The 17,847-nt window shown below is 43.8% G+C and overlaps 1 protein-coding gene across 1 annotated transcript in view; it reads left to right on the forward strand.

The window, feature by feature from the left end:
- LOC118557151 (NACHT, LRR and PYD domains-containing protein 12-like) overlaps positions 1 to 17,847 on the forward strand; it is a gene marked incomplete at its 3' end in the record, with an annotated part of 105,124 nt that overhangs the window by 24,848 nt on the left and 62,429 nt on the right. The window contains exons 3-5 of the mRNA XM_036126504.1: positions 15,367 to 15,445; positions 15,603 to 15,831; positions 15,968 to 17,744. Coding sequence (XP_035982397.1) covers positions 15,443 to 15,445; positions 15,603 to 15,831; positions 15,968 to 17,744 — 2,009 coding nt within the window. The remainder of the gene's footprint in view (positions 1 to 15,366; positions 15,446 to 15,602; positions 15,832 to 15,967; positions 17,745 to 17,847) is intronic.

A 17,847-nucleotide genomic window follows, 5' to 3' on the forward strand; every position in this document is an offset into this window, starting at 1 on the left:
CAGGGCTTCAGCTTGTATTATGAGTTTTTCCAAGGCAGGACGTTCTTTCAAGACCCTTGGAAGGTCTGTCTGAAGGATGTCTGTTAAATCAGACACCAGGCCACTGTTCATATCGTTATAAATCAACACCTCTGTGTTTTTCTTGCTACAGAAATGTTTAATCCCCCTTACAGATCCATTGCATAATATCAGGGTCCTTGGCCCTGTGGCATGTCTGTTCTCTGATGTCTTAGAACGAAAATAGTTGACATACCTCTGATTTTTGTCCTCCTGGGTCACACTTTGGAGCGGAGCAAATCTGTTTAGTAACGGAATTCCAGCATTTCCAGCAGGTTTACTCCTATCATTTGTTTTGAGAACAGCCCGTTGTTGTTTCATTTGTCTTGGGACATCTCTCTGTAGTCTCGGCCAGTTTTCTTTGTCTAGGTGTGGGGTTCGTTGATCCTTTGGTCTTGTACCCAGAGTGGTCCAGGGATTCTCATTTTCCTCAGGGAACTGTTTGTTCGCTGAGTCGCTGGGCTGGTGGTCACCGCTCGGAATCACAGGCAGGGTTGTTTAATTTCCATGCGCGGATTTTACATCATAATTCACTTCAAGTCGACAGATTTTCAGTTCCATAACAGCTATCTTCTGTGAAAGCTTGTCAAAATCCATTGTGGTGAAGGAAGGCACCTTTTCAAAATCAAAATCAAAAAATAAGTACAAGAAAAAAAAAAAACTAAATCCAACTTTCTGTGGTTAAGGTTAAGAGATAAAAAGGAGATAAAAAGTAAAAGGCAGGAAAATGCAAGCAAGCAGAGAAAAAAGCGTCAGAGCAGGCAGAGAGGCGGAGAGAGTGCAGTACCCCCATGTTACAGGTGACGTTCAACATCCTCAGCATCAAAATCAGCAACCACAAGATTTTGTACCCAGACCAGGACATCAGGAGAAGATCTACAGGGGACCGAAGCCTACAATCCTCACTTTCATACATGTTGATCCCAGAGAATTCTCCAGACTTAAAATGGCTCTGGACAATCTGTTACCAAGTGATGCCACAGAACGGTTCAAGTATCAAATATTGGTTGACCACCTCAAGCTAGAGGATGCATTACTAATTGCAGACTCCTACAGCAACTCAGTCTCCCCCTATAGTGACACCATGGCGGCACTCACAGCACAGTACGGAAAGCCTCATCAGTTCGCTTTGAAGCGTGGTTCCCATGTCACTCGACTAACATCGACATTACCACATGCTTTAAGGACTAATCTTCGTCGCTATGCTCTTTCTCAGCACATACAAGTACCCACATTGTATGATTTCTCAGACTGGTTGGAATTTGTAGTCCAGGTGCAGGAAAGTGAAATAGTGTTAGGTTCCAGAGAGAAACCATACAGACAGAGGGAGCGACAAGAGAAACAAGCACACTCAAAGTCCTCTACGGTTTTACTCAGCACAAGACCTAGGACCACAGCTGCTATCCCTCCACAGACATGTTCTATTTCCACAGAATCATCTCCAGCCAGTCAGACATCTAAGTTATACTGCCCATATTGCAATAACAACCAACATCTTCTGAATCAATGCACAAACTTCAGTAACCTTACAAAGGAGCAGAGAGAAGTGTGGATTAGGAGTAACAGAAAATGCTGGAAATGTGGAAGAAACCATCAAGCTGCACAGTGTAAGCTGAAAGTTAGATGCAGCACATGCAATGGCAGACATTTGGAAGCTCTTCATGATGTAAATGCAGGACCAGCAAAAGAGGAGTCTCCTCCACACTCATCTAGTGAAGTGCTGTATGTGGACCGACCAACAGCTTCCAGCCATGTACTACTCAAAATGAGTAAGGTCATCCTGCGAAATGGCAACCATAACATGGAGACATTTGCCAATTTGGGTGATGGTTCTGAAAGAACCATTCTGCTATCGGCTGCAGCACAGCAGCTTAAACTCCATGGCGACCATGAGGATTTAGCCTTAAAGACAGTCAGGCAAGACGTTTGAGTTATCCAAGGTGAATCAGTTTCCTTTACAGTCTCACCAGCTTCGAACCCTAACAAAAGATATGAAATAACCGGAGCCTTCACAGCAGAGCACTTAGGCTTAGCGGAACATTCACACCCAGTTGCCACTTTACAAAGTAAATATGGTCACCTTAAGAACCTTCCCCTCACTTCGTTTCATCAAGTGAAGCCTCTCCTTTTGATAGGTTCAGACTATCTGCATTTAATCACACCAATCGAGCCTGTAAGACTTGGACCCCCTGGTGGCCCTGCCGCTATTAAAACCAAACTGGGATGGACTCTACGGGTCCTACAAGTTTGTTAAAGGATCAGCTTCCCACACAGGTTCAGTGCTTTTTCACATTTACGCGTTACACAGACCCTGACCTGATGAAGAATGTTCAACAACTCTGGCAATTGGATGTTCTGCCCTTCAGAAATGAAAAGGTGATTATGCGATCACAACAACATCATCAAGCAGTCGTGCTTCTAGAGGAAAAAACTGCAAAGGTGACTATCAACAGTGTTAACAGGTATGCGACCCCGCTTCCTCGCAACATTAATATGCCTACTTTGCATGCTGCTAAAGAAGCTGTTTTGCCATTGTTGAGAAGTACAGAAAGGAAACTGCTGAAGGATGTTAACAGAGCAGACATCTACAATAAAGAAATAGCCAAGTTGGAAGATGCAGGCTACATTACCAAGTTAAAGCCAGAGGATGTTGCACAAAGTAAGGAGACATGGTATATACCACACCACATGGTGGAACATAATGGAAAACACAGAATTGTGTTTAACTGCTCATTTGAACACCAAGGACAGACTCTGAATGACTACCTGTTGCCAGGACCAACTCTTTTGGGAGTGCTTTTGCGCTTCAGACATCACAGCATTGCCATTTCAAGTAACATTAAAGGAATGTTCCATCAGGTTCGCCTGCTAAGTGAGGACAAACCTCTTTTAAGATTTCTATGGCGAGATGTGAAGACCACGCAACCCCCTGATGTGTTTGAATGGCAAGTACTTCTATTCAGCACTGTCTGTAGCCCATGCTGTGCTGTATATGCATTGCAGTGACACACAAAGGAGAATACAGCACCTGATGAAGAAGTAAGGGGGGTTGTGGAGAACAACTTCTACGTTGACAACTGCTTATATAGTGTGAGTTCTAAGGAAAAGGCAAAGGAGTTAGTTAACAGGCTTCAGTCACTTCTTCTCTCTGGAGGGTTTGAACTCAGACAATGGGCAAGTAACGTCCCTGAAGTTATAGCTCATCTTCCATACGAAGCCAGAAGTGGCAGCAATGAGCAACGGTTGCCCCAGAATAATCTAGAACAGCAAGAAATGGCACTTGGCCTGTGCTGGGATTGTGAGAAAGATGAGCTGGGTTACAGATATTGTGTAGTGCCAGAGAAAAGGCCAACAATGCGCTACATTTACAAAGTTCTGGCAAAACAGTACGATCCACTTGGTTTCATTACACCCTTTACCACAAGAGCGAAGATTATTGTTCGGCACTTATGGGACAAGCGTAGAGAGTGGGATGACCCTCATTTGCCTGAAGGCCTCCTTAAGGCATGGTACAAATGGGAAGGAGAGCTGGAACTCCTTCCCCGAATAACCATCCCACTGTGCTACAATAGCCCTGAAACCAATTTGCAGGACTGCAACAAGGCTCTCCACATATTCTGCGACACATCTGAACAAGCATATGGCGCCGTTGCATACCTTCGCACAGAGAAAGCAGATAGAAATGTGGAATCTGCTTTTGTGATGGCAAGATCCAGAGTGGCCCCCAAGCGGCAGCAGAGCATTCCAAGACTGGAACTGTGCACTGCTCTGACTGGTGCACAATTAGCAAAGCTACTAATAACTGAGTTGACCATACCAATACAACAAGTCGTACTTTGGTGTGACTCCACAACTGTTCTAAAATGGATCCAGTCAGACTCATGCAGATTTAAAGTTTTTGTTGGAACCAGAGTGGCTGAGATCCAAGAACTTACCGTTTCTATGACCTGGCGATATGTAGATTCACTTAATAACCTGGCTGATGACATCACACAATGAAAATCTCTGGAGTCCCTCATCAACTCCAACAGGTGGAGTCAGGGCCCAGCTTTCCTCTTGCTTTCACCAGACCACTGGCCTAATCCTCCTGAATTGGGGGATGTGGATGAGTGTGAACTGAAGGGCACAGCCTTTTGTGGAGCCACAATGCAGATTTCAAATTCTATACCTGATGCGGATAAAGTATGTTCCTTTCAAGAACTCATCGAACGCACCGCAAGATCTGCTCACGGGGCGGCTCCTTCCCAACATCACCTCGCAGTGGATGATTACAAGGATGCAGAGTTGACAATTTTACAGCAGACTCAAATGGGCTGTTTTCCAGATGATTATCAGCTGCTGCAAGCAGGAAAAACTGTGCCACCCTCAAGCAGACTTGTTAAACTAGCTCCAGAGTATGACACAGAGATTAAACTAATCAGAGTTGGTGGATGTCTCTGACATAGTGAATACCTGGACACAGAAGAAAAGCATCCCATTTTGTTGGATGGCACCCACCCTGTCACTAAACTTATTATTAAACAGTTTGATGATAAGCTCCATCACCCAGGGCAGGAAAGAGTGTTTTCTGAACTACACAGACACTATTGGGTCATTAAAGGAAGAGAAGCAGTTAAACAACTCCAACAAGAATGTCCACTCTGTCAAAAATGGCGTGCAACACCAGTGCTCTCTCAGATGGTTGCGCCTGTTAAAACCACCCTTTTATTCATGTGGAGTCGATTGCTTCGGACCATTCCTTGTGAAGATTGGCAGGAGAAATGAAAAGAGATGGGGTATTCTTTTTAAATCCCTCACAACACGAGCAGTTCACATTGACGTCCTTACAAACATGACCTCTGATTCATTCCTCATGGCTCTCAGGCGCTTTGTATCAAGGCGAGGAAAACCATCAGAATTACTCTTGGACTGTGGGACAAATTTTAAAGGAGGTGAGCGAGAACTACATGAAGCCTTTCAGAAAATGTGTCCTTAAATTCAAAACCATCTCCCCAAACAACAGATAAGGTTCAGCTTTAACCCGCCTGGTGCGCCTCATTTCGGTGGAGTTTGGGAGCGTGAAGTACGATCAATCAAGTCAGCACTAAGAGTATCCATTGGAGCTCAGACTGTCACTGAAGAAGTTCTCAGAACTGTGCTCATAGAGGTCGAGGGGGTACTAAACTCTAAGCCACTCGGTTATGTGTCGTCAGATATCACAGACTTGGATCCTGTAACGCCTAATTACCTTCTGATGGGGCGGCGAGATGCTTCTATACCACAGTTAATCTATCCTGAATCAGATCTGTTAACCAAGAAACACAGGAAGCGCAGTCAGATGATTCCAGAACAGTTTTGGCATCATTTTATAAGAAGTTACTTGCCCACATTGCAGTCACGACAGAAATGGTCAACTAAGACAGAAAACCTTCAGCTCGGAACCGTGGTAATGATACTTGACAAACAACTACCCAGAGCACTATGGCCTGTTGGAAAGGTGGTAAAACTTCTGCCAGGATCAGACGGAACTGTTCGAACAGTTGAAATACAAATTAAAGACAAGACGTACATCAGACCAGTGGCACGACTTGTGCAGCCATCCCAGAGACTGATGATAAGAAGAAGACATAACTTGGATTTCCATTTTCTGTTATTCAAATTTGTAAGACAAATTTGGGGGCGGCTGTTAAAAAATGGACAAGTATAACTGTGTGTGTATCACTTTAAGAGCTCAAGAAGCCGTCTGAATAATCTTTGTTGTGATTGGTTTATTGTTATCTCAAATATTAGTTCTCATTTGTTTTGTTTTATGTTTTTCCTGTAGGCCACTCTCAGCTCTATTAAAGAAAGTTTGGACCTGAAACTCTCCTCTCATCCTTTACCGGATGCTCGTGGTGGCTGTACCATTTAAAGAACTAACACAAAATAAAGGGAGCACAACAAGAACAGTTACGCTTTATGCTTTAAAACAAACTCCTTTTGAAATGTCCGAAACCGGATGTTAGCAAGGCTAATAGCAGTTTGGTTAGCAGGCATTCGGCACTAGCAAATAAAGGCTTTAGCTTTATTTTTAGTCATAATGAGTGGGCCAGATAACGTAAACATTAATGTCCCATCAATGTATGAAACCCTTGTGGAGATAACCTTCCTGTTAAAACCATAAAATACAGTCAAAGGATGTTAGCAGTACTATAAACGGAAGGCAAGCGTGAGGTATTTCGTTAGCCCTTTTGTTCTAAACACCATGTGTCCAACAGTTTACAAAACATTTCCCAATAAACCTTTTACTTCACCCTCAGCTTGCTGCCCAAACCTGTCCTTTGTCTCGTGTCAGTTCTCTCCAGTTTGGCCATTCACAGAAAGATCGTTGAAGGAGGGAAGTTATTGGTTGTTGTTGGCGGGCTAGCGTTGGCTCTGCAGCAGCATGTGGGCTAACCACAGCGTGGGGAGGGAATGGAGGCCTGTAGTTCCTCCAGGCAGCCTCTGACCCTGGTTGCAGTCACGATTTAAGCAGATTTCTCCTCAGCATGGGGAAGTGGCTCCTGTGCCGGTGTTTCAGCTCTGCGTTGCCTGGAACCAGTTCCGTCAGGGGTCCGCTGAGAAAGCAAAACAAAGCTGGCATAGATGGATTCCTTCACTTCGGCATCTGTTTTAAGCAGAAGTGAGAGACTTATCTTTGAATCGGCTGGCAGTTTCTTCCTATGCCAGGGAGGGACTGAGTTTCAGGAAGGCTCATTCTTGATAGGATTATTAAAGATAACCCCTTTTATCCTAGAATGAAAAGCACACAACACAAGTTTCAGACTCTTCTATAGAAGAGGACAGAGGATGACCCAAACGGAGAACTGCACTCCCTGAAAAGTTTAGGATCGTCTGCGCCGGGTCATCTCTGTCCTTCTGTCTTTATTATCACACATCAAAGAGGGGGTCAGGAGGGTTGGGTCAGAAGGATTCAGGAATTTACAACATGGGGGTTATAAAACAAACAAGGGAGTCTCCTGGTCTCACTGCTTGTGGATCCTGTGGAGACAAAGGTTCTCCTGGCAGTAAATTTGCATTGGACACTTTTTTAAACTGCATCATTTCTCTCATATAGTATGCTAGAGTTTTTTCTTCCTCCTTAGGTGGCGTCTGTATTGTGAACAGCGGTCATTTATATGGTCTGCCATATATTATTTCAAACGGAGTCAAACCACTGCTCGTTGGAGTTATTCTCATGTACAGTTTTACAAGGTCCAGACATTCTGGCCATGGCCTCTTTCTTTCCATGCACTTTTTAAGCCTGGATTTAAATGTCCCATTTGTCCTTTTCACAAGTTCTGCACTTTGTGGCACGGTGTTTCTTTAAAGTTATCTGTAACCTGCTTGCCATTTGCTAAATCACCTGATTCAGAAAATGTGGACCATTTTCACTGTAATTTTTCTGTGGGATGCTAAACCTTTGCATCTAGCTTTAGCTACTGTCAGTGCATCTGTGTGCTTGAAAGTAAAAACTGAGAATCTGGACATGGTCTAATTATTCCTGCATCCAATGAAATGTTTATAAATGTCATTATACCCTCCTGTTCTTCATATTTTAGCCCGTACTGTTTTATCTGCAGCCTGTACTTTAATTTAGGAACTATTTTAACTGGTTCTACAGTTGTCAATAATCCTACATCAGTTGGCCCTGTAGACCACAAAGTATTTGGAACACCTTTTTAAATAATTTTCCTTGGATTCTGATAGCAAAGAATGCTGGATTATTTTGTCTCATGCCAAATCTTGGACACGGGTTCTGCATCGAACAGAACTTTGTAAGGCTGTTTCCATAGTTCTGTACTAGGGCTATAAAGCCAGCCTGTTTTGTGTGGACACGGCTGAAAATCAGACGCTCTTTCTGCAGCTTTTAAACGCGGGCCTGTGTCTCTCCACTCTGCTTCATTGGTCTTAAACAATGACAAAAAAGGTTCCCATGGTAAGCCATACAATTTATTCATCTGTGTAGAAAGCATAACAGTAACTGCTGCAAATTAACTCCAATCCGTATACATATTTTGTGTAGCCACAATTGTAGTTTCCTGTTTCAGAAACTGTTTTGCAAACTTTTCATCTGGGGTTAAGCACACATTCATAGTGGTTTGTAGATCAGCTAACCGAGTTTCATCCTCTGGATTTGATAATGTGCTTCTAGCATTATGCATGTTTGCTTTTTTCTTTTATTTGGAGCAGAGACGGTAAGTGTAGTGCATAAAACACAGGAGGATTTTATTGCAACGACATTACATGTTCCACACGGACAGCTTTCATTCCATCCTGCGTTGGGAAAACTGCAATGCCTAATTTTTCCATTAAATCCCATCCAAACAGATTAACGGGGCAAGTTGGTGACATTACTACAGGAGCATACAACCTTTCTTCCTGTTTGAGGGTCCTTTATTTCTATTACTTTTAACATCCATTCTTGGGATGTTTGACCATTTACTGATTTTACAAAAATTGACTTTTTAGACACTTTCAGTCCAAAATAATCTTTTATACATGTTTTATAGGCTCATGAATCGCAGCCTAACTGGCTGTCCATTAATTGTAAGCATGTATGGTTTTTCTTTTAATGCATTTAATAGCTCCCATGCTCCATACACATCTACTGTTTTTAATGGCTCTGGATCCCCATTTACTCTAGCCCCTAGTCACATTTTATATGAAGAACCGCCCCTGCGGTCTCTTCCTTGTCCCGGCAGATGAGGTGCTTGTATCTGATTGGGACATTCCCTGGACCAATGGTCGGGTGACCCGCAATTCCAGCACCACCCCCCATCTGTTTTTACTGATTTGAGGTGAAAGCCCCCTCGGTCTCTAGGACCGCCCCTGCCTCCTCGAAAACCTCCTCAACGCTGTTGAGGGGTCCAGTGGCTTGGAAAGAAAATATTTCGTCTGGGTCACACATAGGATCTGCCCAGAAAATGTGTCCCCCCCCCCCCTCCTCCAGACGCACCACCTCCCTTTTTAGCGTGTTTCTCGGCGTGACGCACATAGGCCTATTCCATAACTGTGGTTACGTTAGACGTTATCAGTGTAACTAAATGTTTTTTTTTTTATCCACACAGATATATGCGGCTGGAAACCTTCCATTAACAAATCTAAGTATTTTTATTGCTTTATGGATCCCAAATTTCCAATTATCCGCCCTCCTGCAACAACTGCTTCCACGGCGTCTGCTGCTGTTCCCCATTTACGCTTGATGTTCAAATATTCCGCCTTGTGGGGTTCTGCCTGTATAATTCGCCCTTGTTTTACCCCAATGTTTTATCCCACTGACGACTGTAAGGCTTGTCCTAACTCATGTCCATTTAAACCATATGAATTATAAATTCCCTCCTTGGATCCATAATTCTGGATCTTCCTGCGGAGAAATTACACATTCTACAGCCTTTCTGGCTTCTTCTAACGACCAGGGACAGAAAACTGGGATTATTTGAGGCTGCTGTGTTCCTACATTAGGATTTGCAACCTGCACCATAGGATACAATCCTTTGGACCGGTCTGTTGATAACGAATGATCTGATTTACTCAGTCCATCCAGGTCTGCATACAGATCTGAAATATCCTTGGGGGGGGGGGGGGGGGTTAAGAGATTATACCGTGGTGGTCTGTCTTCTTCAGTTGCTACCATAGTTTGCGTTACTGAAGTATTGTTCTGGCGAGTTCTTTTTTATTTAGAGTCTAATTTTGTGGCAGATCAACAAGTGTTGGGGGAAGGTTGTCAGCCGGACGCGGCGGCGCTACAGTCGCCGCCGTTCCATCAGCCAACCCAACCCCTCCTGCTGCACGGGGCTGTCTCTCATCCTGCCTATTTTGTGCTTGAATTAAATTACAGCGCGCAACGTCAAGCCCTTATATAGCTATAAATATTTCTATATACATAGAAACACACTATCTATTTTATACTTTTTCTCCCACTTCTCCAAGTATTTTTTAATATTAAGAAATATATATGATAATATTTATTGCAATAACATTTTAAATTTACTTGGATACACAAACTTTTCATCCCCTCTGGGATTTCCCTTTCTACTTTGTCCTGAACCCATCCTAATTACTTTTGCGTTGTGTTTATCTACCTTCCAGTACCTTAATCCTGTTTTTTTCTTTTAAGGTACCGTTCAGGACTTTAACCTGAGTTTTTTAGCTACCTTTAATTCTACGACGGACTGAAAACCGGTCGTATTGCTTCGAGGGACTCAAACCTCTTGATTTAACTTTTCGGGGATTTTTTTTTAATCACCCGTTACAAGGGACTAAAACCGCTTGCACAACTGTTCGGGGAACTTCTAATCACCCGAAACCCTGAACGATGGACTTTAACCGATCGCTTTAAAACTTACTTGCTGTGGTGTGCTTTTCTCCCGGTCGGATCCCGTCAATCCCTCGTTGGCGAAAGGAGTTAACCTACGACGCTGGCCCAGCGAGGAAGTTACCTCCCGGGACTTTAGACAGGTCCTTGACTCAGACCACCGGTGGGTTTCAGCGTGTCCGCTCCTCTAGTCAGCGAGCTGATATGTTGGAATCCGCGTCACGGCACCTGGCTGATAGGGTTATTAAAGATAACCCCTTTTATCCTAGAATGAAAAGCACACAACACAAGTTTCAGACTCTTCTATCGAAGAGGACAGAGGATGACCCAAACGGAGAACTGCACTCCCTAAGAAGTTTAGGATCGTCTGCGCCGGGTCATCTCTGTCCTTCTGTCTTTACTATCACACATCAAAGAGGGGGTCAGGAGGGTTGGGTCAGAAGGATTCAGGAATTTACAACATGGGGGTTATAAAACAAACAAGGGAGCAAGCTTTGCTGCGGCCTTATCTGGGAGAACCATTTGTTCTCCCTGTCTAAGGTTAAAAACAACAGAACCTTCCTGAAAGCAAACTCTTAAAACAAACCAAAAACCTGTAACTTGATAGAAATAAAATGATTACATTCACATTTCTCCAACAATTCTCAATCAGCTCTTGGTCTCCTCCAGGCCCCATGCATGGCTCCTGCAGGCTTCCAGTCACATGGCTGCTGAGGAAGGAGACCCCCCCCCCCATTGATGGTCGTCCAAGGGTTTGGAGGAGTGTGTCTCAGCAGCTTGGAGTCAGGAGTCGCAGGAGAGAAGAGAGGGTCTGTGGCTGTGGGAGGAAGGTTTCATAGCAAGAGAGAACCCCTGCTGGGAAGAAGGGCTGTCCAAGCTGTGAGGGTTTCATGTTTCAGCCAGAGTGGAATTCCTTTGTTAAACTCTTCCACTGTTCAGAATTCAATCTGAGATCAATTATTCATCATGGCGTTATCATGGCATAACACCCTGGTGAACGAGAGGGTGGCCTCCCTCCGCATAGGTGTGGGGGGACGGGTTCTGACTGTTGTTTGCGCTTATGCGTCAAACAGCAGTTCAGATTACCCACCCTTTTTGGAGTCTTTGGAGGGGGTACTGGAGAGTGCTCCTCCTGGGGACTCCCTTGTTTATCTGGGGGACTTCAACACTCAGGTGGGCAATGACAGTGAGACCTGGAGGGGCATGGTTGGGAGGAATGGCCCACCTGATCTGAACTCGAATGGTATTCTATTGTGCTATGTTCATCATGGATTGTCCATAACGAACACCATGTTCAAGCATAAGGGTGCCCATATGTGCTCTTGGCACCAGGACACCCTAGGCTGTAGTTCAATGATCAACTTTGTTGTTGTTTCATCTGACCTGCTTTGGACACTCGGGTGAAGAGAGGGGCGAAGCTCTCCGCCGACCACTACCTGGTGGTGAGCTGGCTCTGATGGTGGGGGAGGAAGCCGGTCAGACCTGGCAGGCCCTAACATATTGTGAGGGTTTGCTGGGAATGTCTGACTGAGTCCCCCGAGAGACAGAGCTTTAACTCCCACTTCCGGGAGAGGTGGGGGACATTGAGTCTGAGTGGACCATGTTCGTGCCTCTATTGTTGAGGTGGTTAGTCGGAGCATTGTCGGTGCTTGTTGTGGCGGCAACCCTCAAACACGCTGGTGGACACCAGCGGTGAGGGAAGCTGTCAAGCTGAAGAAGGAGTCCTATCGAGCTTTTTTGACCTGTGGGACTCTGGAAGCAGCTAATGTGTACCGTTGGTCAAAACGGCAGGTGGCTCGGCTGGTCCTTGAGGCAAAATCTCAGGCGTCAGAGAGGCCATGGAGAAAGACTTCTGTACAGCTTCAAAGCGTTTCTGGTCCGCTATCCGGCGTTTCAGGAGGAGGAATGCAGTACCAACACTGCTTATAATGGGGGTGGTGTGCTGCTGACCTCTACACGGGACGTCGTGTGTCGGTGGGCAGAATACTTCGAAGACCTCCTTAATCCTTCCATCATGTCTTCCATTGAGGAAGCAAAGCATGGGGGCTCTGGGTCGGGTTTTCCCATTTCTGATCCTGAGGTCACTGAGGTTGTTAAAAAGCTCCTTGTGGCAGGGCCCCAGAGTTGGATGACATTCGCCCTGAGTGCCTTAAGGCTCTGGATGTTGTGGGACTGTGTTGGTTGACGCGGCTCTGCAACATTGCGTGGACATCGGGGGCAGTTCCCCTGGATTGGCAGACTGGGGTGGTGATCCCAATGTGCAAGACTATTAAACTTTATAGTCTTGCACATGTGAATTTCAATGTCTTTTGAATAGGTCAAAATCGCCTGGAGTTTTACCAGTGATGTCAAGAAATCTACTACGCAAGAATGGCTGATCGGATTTTTACAAAACCTTCTTCATCCCCTTCCAGTCATAGCCCTAAACTAAAGCATTAAATATGGTAATTCTTGAAACAAGTGGGCGGGGCCTATTTCCAAAAGTGTGAAAAAAACCTTGAAAACTTCAAAAAATTACCAAAAATCAATTTTGTGGTGTAACGATCTTGGATTTTCAGGATGTATTCCTTGAATAAGGTGTAACAATTCTCTCACTGCATGTATTGAGGTTTTTAAAAGTTGCACACTCTGATTTTTTAAAAGTTTGTGAAATGGAGAAATCAATGTATTTTCCACAAATATTGTTCAATCCCCCCAAAAATGGCCTCTATTTGTAAATGCACATGCAGACTAAACATAGATTTCAGTTTGGTGAAAATCCAGACGACTTTGACTTATTTAGAAGACATTGCAATTCACATGTGCAAGACTATAAAGTTGTTGTTTTTCTCTGAAACGCTTGTTTCAATTGGCATTTAAAAAAATCACGTAGTTAGATAAAGCACTCCTTGAGATCCATAAACATTTTCAGAATTTTAGAGCAATCCGTTGATTTTTAACGAATTTATGAATTTTATGATCTGTTCACAGCTCTCACCATCCAGAGCTCTGACTATCCAGAGCTGTGAACAGGGCGGCCATTTTGCCCATATTTGGGCACATCATGTGTGACGTCACATCCCGTCATGTTACTTGATATTGAAAAGGCAGATGATATGTTGTGGAAAGAAGGTTTATTCATTAAAATTATAAAGATGGGTATTACAAGTAGGATGTATTGGTGGATCAAAGATTTTCTAACTAAAAGACAAATACAAGTTCAAATAGGTAATTATCATTCTGAGAAATATATTGTTGAAAATGGTACTCCATAGGGAAGTATAATAAGTCCTTTAATATTTTCGATAATGATAGATGATATGTTTCAAATTATAGATAATGGAATGGGTTTTTCTCTTTTTGCTGTTGATGGAGCTATGTGGAAGAGAGGAAGGAATTTGGAGTTTATTACTAAAAAGATGCAAGAAGCTATTTTTAAAGTTGTAGAATGGTCATTAAAATGGGGATTTAAATTCTCAGTGGATAAGACTAAAACAATGTTTTTTTTTCAAGGAAGAAAATGAATGATGTTAAATTAAAATTATATAATCAAGAAATACAAAGAGTGAAACTATTTACATTTTTAGGGGTTTGGTTTTACGAATGAATAACATGGAATATACACATTCAAAGAATCTTAGACAAATGCAAGAAAGTAATAAATATTATGACATGCTTAATGCAAAAAAGATGCAAGAAGCTATTTTTAAAGTTGAAGAATGGTCATTAAAATGGGGATTTAAGTTCTCAGTGGATAAGACTAAACGGTCATCTGCCTCGACCGACTGGGGGTTAAAGAAGACAGAGCTGAGACACAACAAGACAGACAAAAAAACACAGAAGCACACATTGATCCAGTAAGCTGTTCTACATTAGATGGTAATAGCGGGTGATCTGTCTTCTCTGGATGATGTCACAGTTAACAGAACATCAGACCAGGTGTACCTACTATGAAGATAAAAAAGAGAGCAAAAAGTTAAAAGCTGAAATGACAACAGTCATTTCAATGTAATGCAATGCAAAACTGCATTGCATCTACTTTTTTTATACAAATGCAAGAAAGTAATAAATATTATGACATGCTTAATTGGTAGGGAGTGGGGAGCAGATAGAATAGCACTAAAGAATATATATACAGGGTTAATTAGATCAGTGATAGATTATGGAAGTAGTGTTTATAATTCAACAAATCTACAAAAATTAGATCGGATACAGTATCAAGCATTGAGGTTATGTACAGGAGCAATTAAAAATATTCCAATGGCAGCATTATTAGTAGAAATGGGAGAAATGCCACTTGCATTTAGAAAAGAGCAATTAACATTGGTAATGCCAGATAATGATGCATGTGCAAATACGGTGTTCACAGACCAGCTGAGGTTGTCTGTTATGTGCACCCCGAGGAATTTATTGCTGCTGACCACCTCCACAGCTGAGCTGTTAATGAGAAGTGGAGCATGGCGAGGCAATTTCTTCCTGAATTCCACGATGATCTCCTTCGTTTTCTCCACGTTCAGGATCAGTCCTGGTCCTGATCGTTGTTGTCTCTAATCAGGTCCACCACCGTTGTGTCGTCTGCAAACTTCACAATGTGATTGGTGGTGAACCTGGGGACGCAGTCGTGTGTCATCAGGGTGAACAGCAGGGGGCTCCGGACACAGCCCTGAGGAAAGCCCGTGCTGAGGGTGATGACATCAGAGGTATTCTGTCCGACCCGGACCAACTGAGGTCTGTTGGTGATGAAGTCTAGCAGGCAGTTGCAAAGAGGTGTGCTGAAGCCCAGATGTTCCAGTTTTGATGGTGTTAAACGCTGAACTGAAGTCCAGGAACATGCTCAAGGGGGCATGTCGTGGGTGTGCTTTGAACCTGTTAATAACTGCTTGCAGTTCTATTATTTATTTATTTATTTTTTTCTTGTTTTAAGGACTTATACTGTGAGGCGCTTGGTGATTTCATTTGTGAAAACTGCTGAATGAATATTTCCTTCCTTCCCAATTGTTCTGGTTAATTTACAGAGTGGACCAGCAGAACTCAGAGGTTCCCAGAGGTCCGTCTGCCCGGCAGCATCAAATCCATCTGGACTCCATATTTATGGTCTGTACATGTACAACAACTTGTTTTCCATCGGTTTTTCCGTCGTCTCCATGCTGGACTTTGTGGACCAGTGGACCATCAGTCTTTCCAACGTTGTTCTGATGTTTGGACCCGTAATTTCAGTCTGATGTGTTCTTCATATGTTTTTCTGTTCCAGCTGCTGGAGGACAACATTGTCACTTTTGTGAAGGACGAGCTGAAGAAGATCCAGAAGATTCTGAGTCCAGATGACCCAGACTGCTCAGAGAGTCAGAGAGATGATGAGGAGGTGTTGGAAGGTGAGGATGAAGAGCAGAGGAGGAGCAGCAGAGATGCACTGATGAAGATCACTCTGAACTTCCTGAGGAGGATGAAGCAGGAGGAGCTGGCTGACCGTCTGCAGAGCAGTAAGAGGATTTCTACAAAGATTTAACCTGATGGATAAATCACACATTTACTGAAGAGATAGAATTACATTTATTCACATCATCTTCAGAAGATCATTTGGTTTCCTTCCTGATTTCACTTTTTGTGTTAATTTAGAACATATTGCTCCAATTCAACATCAACTTAAATCTGGTCTGAAGAAGAAGTTCCAGTGTGTGTTTGAGGGGATCGCTAAAGCAGGAAGTCCAACCCTTCTGAACCAGATCTACACAGAGCTCTACATCACAGAGGGAGGGACTGGAGAGGTCAATGATGAACATGAGGTCAGACAGATTGAAACAGCATCCAGGAAACCACACAGACCAGAAACAACCATCAGACAAGAAGACATCTTTAAAGTCCCACCTGGAAGAGATCAGCCAATCAGAACAGTGATGACAAAGGGAGTGGCTGGCATTGGGAAAACACTCTTAACCCAGAAGTTCACTCTGGACTGGGTTGAAGACAAAGCCCACCAGAACATCCACTTCATATTTCCATTCACCTTCAGAGAGCTGAATGTGCTGAAAAAGAAAAAGTTCAGCTTGGTGGACCTTGTTCATCACTTCTTTACTGAAACCAAAGAAATCTGCAGCTTTGAACACTTCCAGGTTCTGTTCATCTTTGATGGTCTGGATGAGAGTCGACTTCCTCTGGACTTCCAGAACCAGGAGATCCTGACTGATGCTACAGAGTCCACCTCAGTGGATGTTCTGCTGACAAACCTCATCAGGGGGAAACTGCTTCCCTCTGCTCGCCTCTGGATAACCGCACGACCTGCAGCAGCCAATCAGATCCCTCCTGAGTGTGTTGGCATGGTGACAGAGGTCAGAGGGTTCACTGACCCACAGAAGGAGGAGTACTTCAGGAAGAGGTTCAGAGATGAGGAGCAGGCCAGGAGGATCATCTCCCACATGAAGACATCAAGAAGCCTCCACATCATGTGCCACATCCCAGTTTTCTGCTGGATCACTGCTACGGTTCTGGAGGACGTGTTGGAGACCAGAGAGGGAGGAAAGCTGCCCAGCACCCTGACTGAGATGTACATCCACTTCCTGGTGGTTCAAACCAAAGTGAAGAAGATCAAGTTTGATGGAGGAGCTGAAACAGATCCACACTGGAATCCACAGAGCAGGAAGATGATCAAGTCTCTGGGAAAACTGGCTTTTGATCAGCTGCAGAAAGGAAACCTGATCTTCTATGAATCAGACCTGACAGAGTGTGGCATCGATATCAGAGCAGCCTCAGTGTACTCAGGAGTGTTCACACAGATCTTTAAAGAGGAGAGAGGGCTGTACCAGGACAAGGTGTTCTGCTTCGTCCATCTGAGTGTTCAGGAGTTTCTGGCTGCTCTACATGTTCATCTGACCTTCATCAACTCTGGTGTCAAACTGATGGAGGAGAAGCAAACTTCAAAGAGGTCTTTATTTAATCGAAAGTCTCTTCACCAGAGAGCTGTTGATCAGGCTTTACAGAGTCCAAATGGACACCTGGACTTGTTCCTCCGGTTCCTCCTGGGACTTTCACTGCAGACCAATCAGAGACTCCTACAAGGTCTGGTGACACAAACAGGAAGTAGCTCACTGACCAATCAGGAAACAGTTCAGTACATCAAGGAGCAGATCAGTGAGAATGTGTCTGCAGAGAGAAGCATCAATCTGTTCCACTGTCTGAATGAACTGAATGATCGTTCTCTTGTGGAGGAGATCCAACAGGCTCTGAGTTCAGGAAGTCTCTCCACAGATAAACTGTCTCCTGCTCAGTGGTCAGCCCTGATCTTCATCTTGGTGTCATCAGCAGAAGATCTGGATGTGTTTGACCTGAAGAAATTCTCTGCTTCAGAGGAGGTTCTCCTGAGGCTGCTGCCAGTGGTTAAAGCCTCCAACAAAGCTCTGTAAGGACACAGATTGTTGCTGCTTTTATTTCTGATAGTGAGAAATCTGCTAATGAGGTAAATATTAATTCATGTTGCTTCAGTTTATTTATAACAAATCAGT

The sequence above is a fragment of the Fundulus heteroclitus genome, chromosome 22 (assembly GCF_011125445.2).
Source record: "Fundulus heteroclitus isolate FHET01 chromosome 22, MU-UCD_Fhet_4.1, whole genome shotgun sequence".
In the NCBI taxonomy this organism is placed as follows: Eukaryota; Metazoa; Chordata; class Actinopteri; order Cyprinodontiformes; family Fundulidae; genus Fundulus; species Fundulus heteroclitus.